The sequence below is a fragment of the Argopecten irradians genome, chromosome 8, assembly GCF_041381155.1.
Source record: "Argopecten irradians isolate NY chromosome 8, Ai_NY, whole genome shotgun sequence".
Classification (NCBI taxonomy): domain Eukaryota; kingdom Metazoa; phylum Mollusca; class Bivalvia; order Pectinida; family Pectinidae; genus Argopecten; species Argopecten irradians.
Window position 1 is genome coordinate 40102413 of NC_091141.1, and position 19164 is coordinate 40121576.

At 36.3% G+C, this 19164-nt stretch overlaps 1 protein-coding gene across 6 annotated transcripts in view; it reads right to left on the minus strand.

The window, feature by feature from the left end:
• Window positions 1-14566: 14566 nt before the first annotated feature.
• The window catches only part of LOC138330356 (tumor protein p53-inducible protein 11-like), a 166480-nt gene continuing 161882 nt past the window's right edge, over window positions 14567-19164 (minus strand). For 5 of the 6 annotated variants that reach the window (XM_069277934.1, XM_069277929.1, XM_069277931.1 and 2 more), the window contains one exon: window positions 14567-18399. In XM_069277934.1, the coding sequence (XP_069134035.1) occupies window positions 18206-18399 (194 nt within the window). In that variant the 3' untranslated portion in view covers window positions 14567-18205. The remainder of the gene's footprint in view (window positions 18400-19164) is intronic. The other variant, XM_069277930.1, reaches the window with a different exon arrangement.

Here is a 19164-nt window from a genome sequence, read left to right on the forward strand (position 1 = left end):
TGAAGTTTGTTACCGCTATTTCTCAAAAGGTACTGAAGCGATCTGTCTCAAATTTTATATGTACCGTAGTATGTTTGAAAAAGTTTAAAAAGTAGAGAAAAGATCCATCTTTGTCAGATATAGATCATTCTTTGGTGGGCGCCAAGATCCCTCTGGGATCTCTGGTTTTTTTTACTCTTGTACAATTTATTGACATTTGCTATCATTAGTACATGATTAATAAAATTGAATTTAATTAAATTCGGATTTGTTATACCTAACCGACTCCTTTATTATAATTACCAATGCCAAAATGGCGGCCATTACGATTGCAAACTTTATGTCTACCTTCAGACAGTGTAGGCCTATTTAACACTGAAAACGTGAGTAAATCATTAACAATTGTGAAATGTGTTTGCTTTTGATGTGGTTCTTACTAGCTGTATTCATAACATTTTGTTGTAAAGGCTTTAAAAGTTGGTAGCTTGTTTCCAAAGTCGGCCTCGACCGACTGGCCGACATCTGTAACAGACACATGTGAATAGTGACACGACCTCACCACAAGAATTAATAGGCTCAGAATGTTAATCAAAACAGGTGGGGAAATGATCAGAGAGTGTTTACACCCCTTTTGGGTGTGATCCCAGTGTCTGATTATCTTGATATACCTAGCTAAGATTTATTGCTACAAGCGGTAGTCTAAAGACTGCATCGTATCGAACCGAAACGTGAAGGCTGAATCGTAAAATAGTGTCGACATACAATTCAATGAGTATCGTGATGAATCGTTTCAGCCCTTGTCAGAATCCATCATATTTGCAAGAGTTACGGGAAATTAAAATCGTCAAAACAAGGTTTCCTCTCGCAAACTTTAGTATTTATTGTCAAATTTCAACCAAATCTGGTATATTGTTTTATATCAATGGAATCTTGGTCAAAACCCATGAATATTTGCAAGAGTTACGGGACTTGATGACGTTACTTAATTATTAATTATATTTTCAACTGTAAATAACTACTTTTTGTGAGGCTGTGCAGGCGACACTTTCACTTTCGTGGAATCCATTTCTAACTGAAGTTTCTTTCTAAACTATCGAGAATGCAGCCAAACTTAACAAAAGCATTCAGATAATAGCAACCTTTATGTCATATAAATTTTGATCAGTTTATCAAAGTATATTCAGCTTACAAAGTACACTTAATTCACTACTCCATTTGATTAACAGTTATTATCAAGGGTAACCTCTTGGCGTTTATGGATATCATCAAATTCTACACTAACATCATTAACTATAAGTCAATCTAATGTTCATGTTCAGGTTTGAAAATACGTAGAGCGTTCGAGTTTCGGATGTCTGCAATTTTATCATCAATTTTTCATCAGCACAACATACACGCTACACACCGCATACATGGGAGGCCGTCCTTAAATGACCATTTGTTTGTTTGTTTGTTTGATTAATTAACGTCCTATTAACAGCTATGGTCATGTAAGGACGGCCTCCCAATTATGCGGTGTGTTGCGTGAATGTTGTGCGAGGTGCGTGTTTTGAGAGACTGCGGTATATTCATGTTGTGTCTTCTTGTATAGTGGAACTTTTGCCCTTTTATAGTGCTATATCACTGAAGCATGCCGCCGAAGACACAAAGCAACACACCCCACCCGGTAACATTATACGGACAGCGGTTGATACACAACTATTACAAGATATTGTGCAATTAACTGAATCAATAGATGTGTTTGGAGAGTCCGAAAAACATTATCTCTCGTTTTTTTATTGTTCTGGAAAGTGTTTATCACCTCGTTGCAAAACTCTTGTGTTGCCATTGTCTTTTTTGCAAAAAAAAACTTCATAACATATTTCATAACCGGAAATAAGAATGCGTGTCTTAAGAATGCGTGTCTGTTGAACTCTATGTTAGGTCCTTGTGGTAGCTATCAAACCATTCTAAGATGGATTAATGAAAATTCCGGTCAGCCACGATACTAAAGCTCTTATGAGCTTAACGACTACAGTTGTCCATTTTGTACCATATGCTTCTTCTCATCTTCAAAAGAATCGTAATCTATCACCCAGAACATGCCTGTATAATTAAAACAAAGATGTGGTGTCCAATATCTTGCAAATAGGCAAAACGTCCGACTCCATATTTAGGAATTTTCGCACTCAATTCGCCGAACAATGGATTCACCATGTGTAACAGCAACAGGAAAACAGCGATAGCGAATGTTGTGATTACATTGACGAGGAAATAGAAAATCGCAAGGGACCTTGTTAGGCGATAAAATTCAAAGCATAACATGGATGTGTACAATATTGTTGATCATGCACATAATCAAGCACCAATTGTTATGATTGGGGACCCTATTGGCGCCAATCCTTGTTCCCTATATGCTGTTAAAAGTCCTTTTGCAACTCAAACATGTGTTTGTTTGTTTGATTAATTTAACGTCATATTAACAGCTAAGGTCATGAAAGGACGGCCTCCCATGTATGCTGTGTGTGGCGTGCGAGATGCGTGTTTTGGCAACTCAACCAAACTGAAATAGCACATAATCGGCAATAGACCATAATTAGTTGTAACGGACTGGCATACCACCTTGCATCGAAGGTCTAAGACGTCAATAATGAACTTCACGACATCCTTCTGCAGCCTGGACTTGGTCATTACAAAACAAACATTTGTTTGTTTGTTTGTTTGATTAATTAACGTCTATTAACAGCTATGGTCATGTAAGGACGGCCTCCCATGTATGCGTTGTGTTGCGTGTATGTTGTGCGAGGTGCGTGTTTCGGGAGACTGCGGTATATTCATGTTGTGTCTTCTTGTATAGTGGAACTTTTGCCCTTTTTATAGTGCTATATCACTGAAGCATGCCGCCGAAGACACCAAGCAACACACCCCACCCGGTCACATTATACTGACAACGGGCGAACCAGTCGTCCTACTCCCTTTTTGCAAAAGGTAATTGGTTATTTGTTTCATTTTCATCCAATAATGATTTTGAAATTTGTTGCAGTAGTGTAACTTTATTTTTCACTTATGACTTTTAAAATTCAGTTTCAATGTAATCGTTTTACATTTTCTCTTCTTTGTTTCAGAATTCATAAAATTGACAAAGGACGTTGCTGGGAAGGACCTTGCCAAAATGATTGGCTTTCCGGTCTCAAAAATCCCTTAGCGCTTGTAAACAGGCAAACGACCGCCATAAGCCCTGGCAAATGATATAGATAAACCAGTACCAGTACAATGGTCATGGCACCAATAATCGCATCAAACACATTGTTTCCGATAGCTTAATAGAAATATTGATAGTAGCTGTTATGAGCTAGAGTAGCTGAAATCGGCTATATAGCTAAATGTTTTTTTGTTTGTTTGTTTGGTCAATTAACGTCTTATTAACAGCTATGGTCATGTAGGACGGCCTTCCGTGTATGCGATGTGTTGCGTGTATATTGTGAGACAGGGGAAAGAACCCAGAGCCTCGCCCTTGTAACATTGGCGAACGCCTGTAACATGGGCGAACGCTCAACTCAAGGCCAAAAGTGAGGCGTACATTAGGAAAAGGACGAAGAGAAAAAATAAGATCCTAAATTTAGTCTCGTTTTACGATCATGCAATAGGGGCAGCAGGTACAGTTCCTACGACCTACCTGCAAGGCCAACGAAGGGTATACATGAAACATCATATTAATAGCAGTGGGCCAGTGGCGGAGATGCAAGATATGGGATTAGTGGTCAGTAAGGATTACCCCTTCTTGGGGCTAGTGTTGATGGCCTTGTCACTTGTTCAATCTGTGGAGCTGGCATTTTAGAAATCAAACGTCCTTACAAGGGTAGCAGGTACAATGTTAATGCCCTACCTGCAGCATTGTTGTGGAAATCTTTTGAGTTCCCTCTACAGTTGTGCCGTGGTATATGCATATGCTTTCTTTTTGTACAGGGGAACTCTTTCCCTTTTTTTAGTGCTATATCCCCGAAGCATGCCACCGGTCACTGAAAATAGGCGAACAAGTCGACCAAATCCCTTAATGCTGAGCTCTAAGCTGGAGCACTAACTACCGGTTTTATAGGCTACGGTGCGTCTCGTCCAGGGGACAGAACCCATAGCCTACCTAACAGTAGTGAGCGCTCAACTGAAGTCCAAATGTGGGGTGGGGTCAAATGAGGCGTTAGGAAGATTGAGTGTTAAGTTTGATTACAATGGTGTACAAAATAAGTAAGCTTCTCCTAGTACGACGATTACCTAGGGGTTCTAATTCTAATACGCTTTATGAGAACAAATGAGTTGTAATCGGTAAATTCAAAAATCCTTGTAACATTAATATGCTTTAAAAATACCAAAAGTCTGCCCAAAGATTATGAAGCAATCAAAAGAGCTTGGATGAATAATGGTTTGTTTTTGAAATGGATTAGAAAAACGTGACAGGAAATTCAAACGGGAGAAAAGAAATACTACTTCCAGACTGCAGACGATGGATCAGGGAGTCATCAACGTCGTGAAAGGTTTGTATAAAACAATGACAAAAAATCACTGTAAATGGCATGGCACATGGTGAGAGCCAAAAGTATGTAATGCCGTTCCTTTTGTAAATATTGTCTAGTGTAATTGTTTAACTTGTAGGGTTTTGTCATAGTAGATGTATACTATGGCGGGAAAATATAAAGCTAAATGTTCACTCAATGTTGTGTACATGTATTTGGTAAATATATGATTAGTTGTAGCTATTCCTAGCGATGTATATACAGAAACTTAAGTTCATTACCGTAGCTATGATTGTATAGTCATGTACGTACGATGTCCATCCTCACTTCGTTTTTCTAGGATAAGATATGAGGATCATTTGTAGTATCTTCATCAGAATTAGTTATGTTGTCTAAACGTAAATATGGCATACCTTTTATAAATAAAAATTTCAATATAATGGTAATTTATTGTTGTACATTAGCAGTCAGCGAGAGAATTGTAGATCCGGGTAATTTTATTTGTATCGCGTCTTTTGATTGGTCGATAAATAGTTTAAATAGTTGACACCCGCGAATTCCTCTCACGAGATGGTTGTTCTCTACATACCAAAACCGGTTTTACCCGAAAAATTGTCCATGTGTAATAGCCACGATTGAAATGTGTAATTTTAACCTCCAATGTGTAATTTTCAGATTTGTTCATTAGCTAATTGATGTCCCTCTGTTCAATCTGAATATATCATAAAACTTGCATATTTCAGGCATTTATTGTTAATCATTATTAATGTACATGTTCTTCTCCCATTGATTGTGGAAATGAACGTTTATACTAAGTTATGTATATGAAAAATATCTCCTTCAGTCACATATACATACAGATATACTCTATAATAGATCATAATCATTATAGAGTGTTTAGTGTTTTCAAAGAGCCCCAACTGAATTCAGGACACAAAAGATAGTGCATATCTAAATAATAAACACATTATTGACATTTGATTTTCTACTGAACATTACAACTTGTAAGATAAGTCAAAACAAAAACGAAAAAAAAACCATCAATAGCATTTGACAATATGCACTGAATCCGATTTAAAGAAATTACATGACTATCAAAACAGAATCAAGCTTTTGAAAAGCAAGTTTCAATTTTCTTATGCTCAACAAAAAATAACAGTTAAATCACTGTCAGTTTAAGACACTAAGATATTGATCAAAGATGACCTTACTAAAATAATCAAAATTACTTAATTAATGAATTTAAGTAAAGGAATATATAATTATAATTATAAGTAAACGAATATATAATTCTTATCCATATAATAATTACATCAACAACAACTTGTTAATTACATTAATCACAGTACTTTGAATCTAAAGTCAGACTTGCAGACGATGTAATGAACAAAATAATTTCCTTTTAGTGAGGCAACAATACAGTTCCATTCAACTGGATGGTGTAACTGGATTTAAATGATTGTCCACACTTCTGTTGTGGCGTTGACAGTTCGAGTTTCATTTTTCCGTTTAGGCATGCCATAAACCGCTTCAGCTTAGCCTCCCTCGTGTTTACTGTCGTTTTTGTTATGAAATTGTGATGCTACCAACGTTTGATTGCCATGTGCTCATACACGATGTAAAGCGTTCCAATGACGTGAATTAGGCGGGGTGCATTCGATTGCGCGCCCATTACACATACTCGACTAAGAATATCGGGTGCTCATACTAGCTTTATATACAGATATACTTCCCCAAAAGTAAAATCATGGGACTCAAGCTGAAGTAGGTAAAGAACTAATAATATAATATACTTGGGCGTTTTTGTAAAAGAGCATCACCCACAATTTATACTACATTATATATTTATATATATATATATATCTCCTGTCTCTATTATTTGCCATACTTAGAATTTTTTTATAATAGAGTAATGATGAACATTTATCAATGATAATCAGTTATTGGTGTTCTCGTGTAGTTTTTAAATAAGTTTTAACACAATTTCTTTGTTATTTATCAGTGTTAGGCTAAGTAGTCAATAATCGCCAATATCTCCAATAGCTTCCGGTTGGAATCTGATGTTGTGGCTAAGGTGATTGTTGAGAGAATTTACACAAGAATATGTTGTTAGATATTAATGTAGATGTTGAAGTTAATGAATGTGTTGTAACATTAAATATTATAAATTGTAATTTATTTATGAATTAGAGTTATTTATGTCTATCAAAGAAAGTTTCCAAGTGTCAAAGCAAATATAACCAATAAGTGCCAAAAGCCGAGGCCATGGCGTTTTAAGTATCACCAACTGCTTTCGGAAGGCGGCATTTAATGTCAATCAGCCAGAGACAGAGAGCGACCACGGTGATGACATTCCTTTGGAAAGAAGACAAAGATAAAAATACAGTATCTGAAGAAGTATTTTCAAGCCATACCTGAACATCATGAGCACTAGAGTAAACTGAAAAGAGGCCATAAAGAAGAGTTCAAGCAAATCCTGGGAAGAAAATTGTGACAAGAAACTTGAAATCCTTCCAAGAAACTGGACACGAGGAGAAATCAGTCAATAGCAACACATCAAATTTGACTGAGAAGGACAAGGACATCAGTCTGAGAGCCACATCAAGGACGTCGACAGAAGCTAGTAAGACAACACCACAGACAATTTATCAGTTTTGTGAGGACTTACCAAAAGAGGACATTGGTGACATTTTTGTTAAGTGCTATAGATATGCCAAGACCAAGGAATTCTGGATACGTGGTGTATGCTGCAAGGGACTCGTCAACTCTTTCTTTTTATTTAAAAGGACAAAGAAGGATGATCAGGAAGAGCGTGGAGATCCTTTTACTAGATAGTATTCATCGCAATCTTGGTACATGTTCGAGAGCCCATTACAACAACCATGTTAGCATCAGCAGTGATTACAGCAATGTTTAAGGACATCTTAGAGGTTGTAACTATATTTGAAAAATTGAGAGGGTCCTCTTGCATGTGAGCCACATGGGCCTATGAATATTCCAAACAAGAAAATCACTGTAGGAACTGTCACACTTCATCCAGCTGATTTGAAAACTCTTTTGCCACAGAAATGGTTGAACGATCAGGTAAATCCGTTTTTTATCCGACTTCACATTTTATAAAAAGCCAAATTCTGTATGTTTGTTTGATTGTTTTAACGTCCTATGAACAACCAGGGTCATGTAAGGAGGGCCTACCATGTATGCAGTGTGTAGCGTGTGTGAAGTGTGAGGTGCGTGTTTTGGGAGACTGCTGTATGTACGTGTTACATCTTCGTGTATAGTGTACCTGTTGCCCTTTTTATAGTGCTATATCACTGAAACATGCCGCCGAAGACACTAAGCAACACACCCCACCTGATCTTTGGAAATGGCCAATCAAATTGGTACTGCCAGAATCTGACTGGGGGCGAAATAATTTAAAAAAAAATGAATTATATTCGTGTACGTAGTCATCTTGCCCAAAGTGCACAAAGAAGCTAAATGTCTATGGATACTACGACGAAATGACGTTATCAATTGACGTAGAAATATGTGTTGAAAATGTATTTGATCTGAAGTACACGTGGTAAAAGGTCATCCGAACATGACCCCTTATGGGATGTTGTCAGGTCCTCTATTGAACGGAATGGTTATAAGGATCTGTATTTTAATCCGATTGTAATATATGTAACTCTGAAATTAAAATAGAATTTACTATATATATATATAATAAATATATACCCGTATACATTTTATACCTTACAGTATAAATACAGAAGGTACAGTAGTCAGTTAATTTATTGTGTCGTTATATATTGCTCTCTTTGTATTATACGGTTATCCGTCTCCGTCCTTGTATTAATAAATACTGTCAACTGTAAAAGTTGTTTGAGTATATCTGGTACAAAGGAATAAACCCACAGTATACCGGTATTATTCTCGTGACACTTATTTTTATTCACAAGCGTGGTGCTTGTTTTGAGCGACTGCGGAATATCTGTGCTGTGTCCTCTTGTATATATTTTTATATAGGCATTGAATGTATTTTTCTAATTTTCATAGCGGCTATAAATTGCAGAAACTATAATATTTGATTACAAAAAGTTCAGTTATATCGCTGCTCTGATAATGCATCAATATTTTTTTTTCAAATCGTTTCTCCTTGATCGATTTCAGACAGTAAATTTTAAAAATTCTTTGAGTGCTGGACAGCAGCTAACCATTGGTGTACCACAAGGATCAATTCTTGGTCCTCTGATGTTCATTTTGGACGTGAATGATTCACCTCTAACTAACAAAAGCTGTAACCACCGTATGTACGCTGATGATACCACGGTTATGTATTCTGAAAAGTCATTGATGTAATTAGTGACAATCTAAATGCAGATGCACAACTTATTTCTAATTGGTGTTGATCACAAAAGAAATCGTTTACTTATTATTAACACTGTTAATATATCAGACCAAATACTTCATGCTCCGTTGCGTCTAGAATGTAGTTCACTAAACCAGCATCTTTTCAGTAAAAATCTTATAGACTTACCTCATTGTGCATGTGATTTATTATAGAAGATATTTTTCATTTTTCTTCAATTGCATCAACGATGCTGACATCAGACAACAATTCCTCTCTAATACATTTACAAAATACAATATCGTTGACAATTTAGATATCCTTTATGGGGTAATACTCCACTTGAAAATAAGGTGAACGAGGAAGTTTTTGTTTCCGAACAGAAGTTCATCTTTTACAGTAAAATATTTAATCATTCATACCTTGTATAGTTTTCTTGTTTTATCACTGGGGTTTCAATCAACATCAAGTGTTAAACTACATTTTCATTTCAGTAATACGTTACCATAACTTTAGTATGCAAATACGCTACCTACATTCATATTTGTAGCCCCAAAAAACATAAGATTTGAGAATCCTGTCTCCCTACCGTACCTCATCTCGTACTCGACGAGAGTAACATAGAGTGGTCTCCCTACCTTTTCCTTTATTGCGTTACACAGCTCAGACGGCAATTGAATTGTGTCAATTTTCCTTCGCTGTTAAAGTCCATTTATTTGACGTTTTTGGTCAAATTTCTCAAACCTCGCTAGGAACAGCTCTTCAGGTTTGTTTGTTTGATAAATTTATGTCCTATTAACAACTATGGTTCTAGTTAACACTCTCTCACCAGTGAAGCCTTAAAAGTATCCAGCTAGTACTCTGCACAGTTTGAATCAGTTCAGTGACCGTATAATGAGGCCGGGTGGGGTGTGTTCGAAAGTTCAAAGTATGCCGCCGAAGAAACCAAGCAACACGCCCCATCCGGTCACATTATACTTACAACTGGCGAACCAGTCGTCCCACTCCCTGTATGCTGAGCGCTAAGCAGGAGCAGAAACTTCCACTTTATCGACTTTGGTATGTCTCGGCCAGGGGACAGAACCCAGAGCCTCCTAACAGGGGCGAACGCTCAACTCAAGACCAAAACTGAGTGCCAAGGGAGGCATTAGGAAACAAAGTCGGTTAGGAAGAACAGAAAAGATAAGATCCTAAATTTAGTCGCCTTTTACGATCATACAATAGGGACAACAGGTACAATTCCAACGCCCTACCTGCAGGGTCGCAGTCTAGCAAGACATTACTTTAAACGCCAGACGCACCCACACTCCTCAACTACCAAAGACCATCCAGGACATCAATCTCGAGGGAAAATGGACACAGACGACTGCTGGAGAGGAATTCCTTCTGCTTGACGATGGTGACCAATCCGGCATCATAGCCTTTGCGACATCCAGCAACATCATCGACCTATGTAACGCCGATACTCTCTTCTGTGATGGAACTTTCTACACCTGTCCGACCCAGTTTCACTAGATTTATATACAACTCATGCCCAGAAAGGAAATCAGTTGTATAATTCCTTTGATCTCGAAAAAGTGGGATAAAGAGGAACAAACCCTATGCTTTAGTTTTTTTTATTGACACCTCTATTTTTAAAACGAAGATGTGAAAGCAAATGGAAATAAAAGCTCCCTGATCATACCTAGGAATATTTGAAATTATTCATACTAGCAAGAAGGAATTCATGATCGATCTATAATACGCTGTTCCCTTTCGGTGCACTCCTAACGATACTCAGCGGCCTGTTCAATGGAAAGATTCTCGTGCAGACGCTAGAGTCAAAAGTTGTCAAACTATTATTTTCTGAAGAGTATAAATAGTTACATTATGATCCCAAAGGTGTAGGCAAAATGTAACAAATACAATTTTAGCTACATTTTTAAGATAGCAAATGTTGAAATTTTGGGTGCTATTTTCGGCCATGTCAAGGGGATTCACCCACAGCGGATGCAATTCTAAATCTTATCTGCGGGACAGGATTTGTTTGTTTGTTTGATTAATTAACAGCCTATTAACAGTCTTCCATGCATGCGATGTGCTGCGTGTATGTGTGCGCATTTTGGAAGATTACGATATATTCGTGTTGTGTTTTCTTGTATAATGAAACTGTTTGGAAACATTTTAGAATGATGGTTCATGAGGAAAAACAACCAACCTTACAAAAATTGTCTCTTTTGTGAATTTGAAAAATACAGACAGATAACTACACAAGAGTTTGTGCTTATCTCTTTTTGTTTGATTATATTAACGTCCTATTAACAGCCAGTCATGTAAGGATGGCCTCTCCTATATGTGGTATGTAGCGTGTATTGGGAGACTGAGGTATGTTTGTCACACATGTAAGGACAGCCTCACATGTGTGCATTGTGTAGAGTGTGTGAGTAGAACAGCATCCCGTGTGTGCATTGTGTAGCGTGTGTGAAGTGCGAGGTGTGTGTTTTGTGAGACTGCGGTATGTTCGTGTTGTGTTTTCTTGTATAGTGGAACTTTTGATAGTGCCATATCACTGAAGCTTGCTGCCAAAATCACCAAGCAACACACCCCACATGGTCACATTATACTGACAATGGGCGAATCACACAAAAAGCCAATGGAACAATGGAGTCTATCTCGGCCAAATAAAAACACAACTGTTTAAAACAGGAATGCAGGGAGCGAATGACTTCACGAAAGAAAAATTGGATATAAAAGAAAGACAGGGAAAGGAAACATGACAAAAGACAAAGGGAGAAAAGGGAAAACATCTTCCAAACTGACCAAAACACAAGTTTACAGTCAAAGCCACAACTATCTATCGTTGTGGACGAATAGAAAACCAAGATAGGAAAAGTGGTATTACATTTGTAAAAATGTCGCTTAAAGACTAGTTACAAGAAAAAATCGATTGCATAATTTATTTATTTGTTTGTTTGATTAATCAACGTCTTATTAACAGCTATGGTCATGTAAGGACGGTCTCTCATGTTTGCGGTCTTACATGTATGCTGTGCGAGGTGCGTGTTTTAGGAGACTGCGGTATACCCTTGAAATACTTAAAAAAATTAAGGGGGCTGTAATATGGCCAAGTTAACAACTGGATAGAGGTGTATGACAGGGTTCCCTTTTAGATCCAAAACGGTATCAAAATAAATGTTTTATGTCGTTAAGCTGTAATATTTTCTGAAGAGTGTGAATAATTACATATTACGATCACAAAGATGTAGGCAAAATGTAATAAATAAAGTTTTTGCTATATTATAAGAAAGCAAATTTCGAAATTTTGGGTGCTATTTTTTAGTCATGTCAATTATTATTAGACCTTGTGAACACGATATATTCACCAAAATTATTGAAATAATATACCGCAGACTAACATTTGAAAAGTCTCAAGTCGAAAATCGTTCTTATTTCATACATTGTAGCTTTCAGAGTTACCCTTATCTTCATTCCAATTTATTAACGTCCTATTAACACTATGGTCAGCCACGGCCTCCCCAGTGTGTCGTGTATGTTGTGCGAGGCGAGTGTACTGGGAGACTGCAACGGGTCTTCGAATTGTTGCCCCAGTGCGTGAAGCATGCCGCCGAAGACACCAAGCAACACACCCCACCCTCACTTATACTGACAACGGGCGAACGCTAAGCTGAAGGAGCAGAAACTACCACTTTTATAGACTTTGGTGTGTCTCGGCCAGGGGACAGAACCCAGAGACTTCCTCACAGGGGCGAACGCTCAACTCAAGGCCAAAAGTGAGGCGGTGCCAAGGGAGGCATTAGGAAAGATAAAGTCAGTTAGGAAGAAGAGAAAAGATAAGATCCTAAATTTAGTCGCCTTTTACGATCATGCAATGGGGCAGCAGGTACAATTCTAACGATTCGATTGTCTAAATATTTTTTTTTACTTCTTTCCAAAACTGCACAAATCTTCTAAGGCATTAGGCTGATCAGAATGATGAATTATATGGCCACACCCCATAATATTCAAATGATATGGTGGTTCTATCAGAACCGCAAGGAACAGAATGACTAAAATTTCTAAAATCTTCTGAATTTACAGATGTAATGAAATAATATACTTTTCAGAGATTAAAGGATCTTATCTTTTCTCTTCTTCCTAACTGACTTTATCCTTCCTAATGCCTCCGTTGGCACTGCTTCACTTTTGGCCTTGAGTTGAGCGTTCGCCCATGTGAGGAAGGCTCTGGGTTCTGTCCCCTGGCCGAGACACAACAAAGTCTATTAAAGTGGTAGTTTCTGGTCCTGCTTAGCGCTCAGCACACTGGGAGTGGGACGACTGGTAAGCCCGTTGTCAGTATAATGTGACCGGGTGGGGTGTGTTGCTTGGTGTCTTCGGCGGCATGCTTCAGTGATATAGCACTATAAAAAAGGCAACAGTTCCACTATACAAGAAGACACAACATGAATATACCGCAGTCTCTCAAAGCACGCACCCAGCAGAACATACACGCAACACACCGCATACATGGGAGGCCGTCCTTACATGACCATAGCTGTTAATAGGACGTTAATTAATCAACAATCTGATTAAAACACATATCCTTATAACCACTCCGTTCCATAGAGGATCTGACAATATCCCATATGGGGTCACGTCCAGATGACCTTTATACCACGTTTACTTCAGAGCAAATGCAGTTTCTACGCCTTACAACATCAATTGAAAACGTCTTTTCGCCCCAGTATACATATACAATTAGCATTGTTGTGCACTTCGGGCGAGATGACTACATATACGAAAATAATTTGGACAGCTTTTTCAAACTATTTCGTCCCCAGGCAAGATTCTGGCAGTGCCAATTTGAATGGCCATTTCAAAAGGTCAACTTGACGTGACCCCAAATGGGATGTTCTCAGATCCTCTTATCAATCAAACGTAGTGATAATAAGGATCTGTATTTTAAATCAGATTGATTAATCAAACAAACAAACGTGCCAAATTGATGAACCACTTCATTTATGTAGGACCGCATTTTATAGCCCTTGAACCAACCTATGTTGGTTGTAGATGTTTAAATAAGAGGCTGATGCATTTTTATTTGCGTCATTTTTAAGCAAGTCTTGATAAACATTACTTAAAATCTTCATTTTTCCCCCCAAATTATTGGCCGTATGAAAACAGTTAACATGAAAATTCCATCTACTCGAATTTATGCATGTTTCATACTCGAATTTATGCATGTATTCAGATGGTGGCTATTCAAATTGCTTTTCGTCCGTCCGTTCTTCCGTCCATTAACATTTCTTATTACCACTATTTCTCAGAAAATACTTGAGGAATCTTTCTCAAATTTTATATGTAGGTCCTCTAGTTGTGCATATTGCATTTTGGGACCGATCGGTCAACAAATATGCCGCCAGGCAGCCATCTTGGATTTTGATAGTTAAAGTTTGTTACCGCTATTTTCAATAAAGTACTGAAGAGATCTGTCTCATATTTCATGTGTAGGTTCCCCTAGGACCCTAGTTCTGCATATTGCATTTTCGGGCCGATCAGTGAACAGCTTGAATTTTGAAAATTTAAGTTTGTTACTGTTATATATCTCAAAAAGTACCCAAAGGATCTTTCTCAAATTGTATATGTAGTAATATGTAGTTAAAGTTTGAAAAGTTGAGAAAAGATCCTCTTTCCATTGTCAGACGTAGGTCATTCTTTGGTGGGCGCTAAGATCCCTCTGGGATCATTTGTTTAAGTGTGTGATAATGCATAAATACAACAAATCAGTAGGTGTAGTTTCAAAAATATGATTTATTTGTAGTCTATACATATAAAACAACAAGATGATGGGTACATTCATAACGTGACGGGGACATTTAATATAAAATCTGGTCAGGAGACACAAAACATGGGTGTCCGGAATTCGGGAACCATTAAAATGTGTGACCAGGTAGTAGGCTTTCCACTTCCGACACTAGCATTAGTATGTAACTTATTTCTTAGATATTAATAAATTGTACAGAACAAATTACATTACAATCAAGGCTGGCATCCGAAAACATGATATTTTTTTTAAACATTCATATGTTTCTCACTCTTACAAAACAAGATTGAAGTTTCTCTTTAAAGTGTTAAGAATTAATGAATAACAACTCGAAGAATTGTAGAGGTCATATACAGTTTTATAATTATTTGTCTTCACGAAAAAAGCACCATGAAATCTGATGATTAAATACATAGAGCGGAATGTTGGGAATATGTAATAAAAATCTGTTTTCGTGACAAAACTTTTATCAGATAAGTATAGTATTGCAGACATGAAGCCATTTAAAACATCAATATCTTTTTTTGGTCTCTAGATGTCATATGCAGGCGTTCTAAGCTTGTTTGAACTAGGGTCATTCTGGCTAACTGTACTGACTAACATAGACACTGACACATATACGCTCTGTTGTATGAGATAAGACTTTATTGCTTAAGGTAAAGTGTACCACCAAAAAGAGGAGTAAATCAAATAATAAAAAGTAAAAATTTTTGGCTAAGGGTACCCTCTGCAAATACAAGGAATCAAAAACATACCTCACCATAGTGTTTGGGAAGTTATGATTTTTTTTTTTAATTGAAAATCTGAAATTTGAAAAAAAATATGATAGCGTATCTGAAATATATATGCAAGTTAATAATTATTGTTGACCAAAAAGCATTTTACAATGCATTAACAAACGAATTTGTGCCAAAAACAAAAGCAAAAAAAAAAAAAAAAAAAAACCAACAAAAAATCAAAGTATTTCGAAACAAAACAGGGGGTAACTAAGAAATATTGTAACAGGGTGTAAGTGTAACTGCATAACTCACGTAGTGGTATACTTTTCCATAAACATACTACGTATTTATTTTTTTGTTTGTTTGTTTTGATTAATTAACGTCCTATTAACAGTCAGGGTCATGTAAGGACGGCCTCCCATGTATGCTGTGTGTTGCGTGTATGTTGTGCGGGGTACCTCGGGTGTTTTGGAAGACTGCGGTATATTCATGTAGTGTCTTCTTTTATATTGGAACTTTTGTCCTTTTTATAGTGCTATATCACTGAAGCATGCTACTTGCACAAAGTATGTTTTGTAATATTTTTAAAAGTTCTTTAGTATGTAACAAGGAAAAGAATCAAGAGACAGTCGACAAGAAGAAATACACAAATCAGAATATTTACTAAACCAGGCACATTACGACTTATCAAGGGGAACGTATACTGTTCTTGTCCTCAAGCCGACAAAATATATTGGTGGGGTATAATGGGGTTGGGCGGGTTCTACAGAACATACGTACATTGTACAGACGAATCTTATAACAATGAATAATAATTTCGATATAAATGATCTCTTCATATTATCCTTCCCAATCGAATGGTCCTCAATAATTGTGAGAAACAAGGCAACTTGTCCATGAACACTACGGTCTGTCGTACTTTGAATCAGATACAAATAACATTGTGGGGAAATACTTTATATGTATGGAGTAATCTCCCTCTAATGCTTACTACATCTAGCCTAAATGAGTAGTTTCATTCTTTAGAGTTTTTTTTAATTAAAATTCCTATTACATTTAGGTATATGAACATTGATCCTGTATACCCATAAATGAAGTGTACTTAGAATTAGTTTTTGCATTTTGCCTCAATTTGATTGCACTAAAAACTAGGTAACAAGGCGTCGGTGATGCTACGGATGTTATTTAAAATGTACAATTCATATTAAGACAACATTTCCGAGGTGCCAAATGAAAAATAGGCACATGCTATGATTTATATATAATGATCATGAGTACATTCGCACACATCAAACATTCATACCAACATTACACATACATTACCTTATAATAGATTTTATAACCACAGTTGATCTGAATTCCTAAACTTTCAAATGGCATCCAATAATGACAAATACTATGGCCGAGAGTAAGTAGATGGCCTAATTCGATTCCAGACAAATATACCACACAAAGATGTATACACCTGTATATAAAATTGTCTGTTTCGCGAGACAAGATAAACATTGACCTGGTTCCTCTCTTTTAGTACAAAATAGAATTTTCATCCCGATAATTATTATTTCATAATGTATTTCTTTCCCAATTTTGCATCAAATGACATATAAGTAACTTAACTTTTTTATATTGAATACCTATACGGTTTTAAATGTCAGGGCCAACTGAAAATGCTTCAATGGTCACCAAAGTTTAGCAGTTATATTGTTGCCATGGTAACCGTCACAATCCATAATGCAATGATTTAAAACACTTACATTTAATGAAGAAGGCATATATATACAATTGACATTTGTGTGTACGTGAATGACATTGAAAGAGTAAACTTATATAAAATGACACAAAGATATTTAAAGTTGGAACATATTTTTTTTTCACTTATCTCCCCAAAAGTTCTACTATTGGTTTGGCAGAGTAAATAATTCCACGGCATTTCTTCAGACAGATTCGTAGATATCTCTTTTATCATTAATGGTTAAAAATGCCTTAATAAGTATGTTTGCAAAATCTTGAGAAATTGTGTGTCACAAATGCTTCATAAGATTTTTTCATCACATCTAAATAAGAGAAAATGAATGTAAATTGAACAATGATTTGATGTAAGAAACAATGCAAGTGCATTTAAAGTTTGAATGAAATTGAAACAAACAGCACCGAAACTGGCTGTACTGGAAATATTAATGATTTGTTTTATGTACACTTTAACATATTTCCGTTTCTAATTCCATATGCCAGCAACTCTGCTATACATTATATTATCGTTGTAGCGTACATTGAGAGATGGAATTCCAAAAAATATTGTCTAGTGTACATGTTGTGAATTACAAATGTATAAAAGGTCCTAGACAGGGATATCCTTTAAGCCTTTTTTATTTGAATAATACTTAGCGTCAATACCAATATAATAAAAGTTGACAGGGATGTCCTTTTAGCCATAATCTATTTCAATTCTTGTAAGCAGGATACTAGTAATTTAAATACGTGTTCACGTGTTTTTGATAGTAAGAAAACTATATTGATTTGTCATTCAAGAACTGCTTTGGTATTTTGGACGATTAATTTTTGAAAAAAAATATATCTAAATATTCACTATGTTTTCTTTATTACTGCGCACTAGTAGATATTTGATTAGCTGAAACCCCTTCTTTAAAAAATCTCAACTTGTACAACCTAATTGCATCGTGTTTATAACACTCTACGTTTGAAAATTTAAAAACCAAATATTTTATCAATCCCCTTTAACTATCATAATTAACAATGATTTCATATTTCTTACTAAATAATCTCAATATTATCTAAAATTCTTAAAAAATAAACGCATTCTTTCTGAACAGCCCCTTGGTCCAGGCGTTGCCATGGTAACCGTCCGTTGGTCAACTGGTCAACATAGTTACTGGTCCTTGTCCTTGTAATCCCTGAGATCCCTTGTCGAGTTTGACCTTGTCATTACCATTAGGGATACGAGACGACCCCCAATGGCCCAGTAATAGAAATAGCTTATGACGACAAGCAGGGTTTGCGAGCCTTGCGTTATGAACCAGGCTTTTGTGAAGAATCCCTGTCCCAGGGTTGCAACAGTTATCACTGTAAGTACATCAGAAATTAAAATAATTGAAAAAAGATGTCAAAATCATGTAGCATTAACATTCATCCCTTCTAAAAAGAATGAATCCTAAATCTCCAGGGGTTTCTATCACTATCATCCATGGAATATGTCGTAGCAAAACTGACGGCTCTAAATAATTGTAATGATAATCTTCAAATAAAGTCTCTATAAGACTGGAAATGGACGGTTTTTGTATCCTCACAATGCTGTTAATTTTACTATGACATAGTTCAGCGGTGGATATGATGACAGTGATAGTAACCCCTAGAATATTGAGTATGAAAGTCAGGTACATGTACCAATCACTATTCCATTGCTTGCATGAATAATAATGGTGCCATTTCGTTGCGAAATGTCTGTTGACAAAAAGTCCATAGCTACCAGTAGGATCAGACAACTGCATTTATTAAATAATTGACTCATTCTTCGCTTTTCGCACTAAACATTTCTCGCTCTGATTGGCTTTAATAGTGTTATTAAGTATATTATAGTTACTTTGTCGGATTACGAATAAAGGACATACCAATATAAAAATATGGTATTAATATTATTGCATCCTCAACATGTGTACATTGTAATATCAAACTTAATGTTTCTTCAATATCTTTTTTGGTGATATTCTTACAAAACCAAATTCTAAGACGGTCGTATGGGTTACAACTCGAATACGCCTTGATAAAAGGAGACAATTTAGGAGGAGTATTTTTTTTTATATTTTACAACAACGGATGCTGATAATGAAT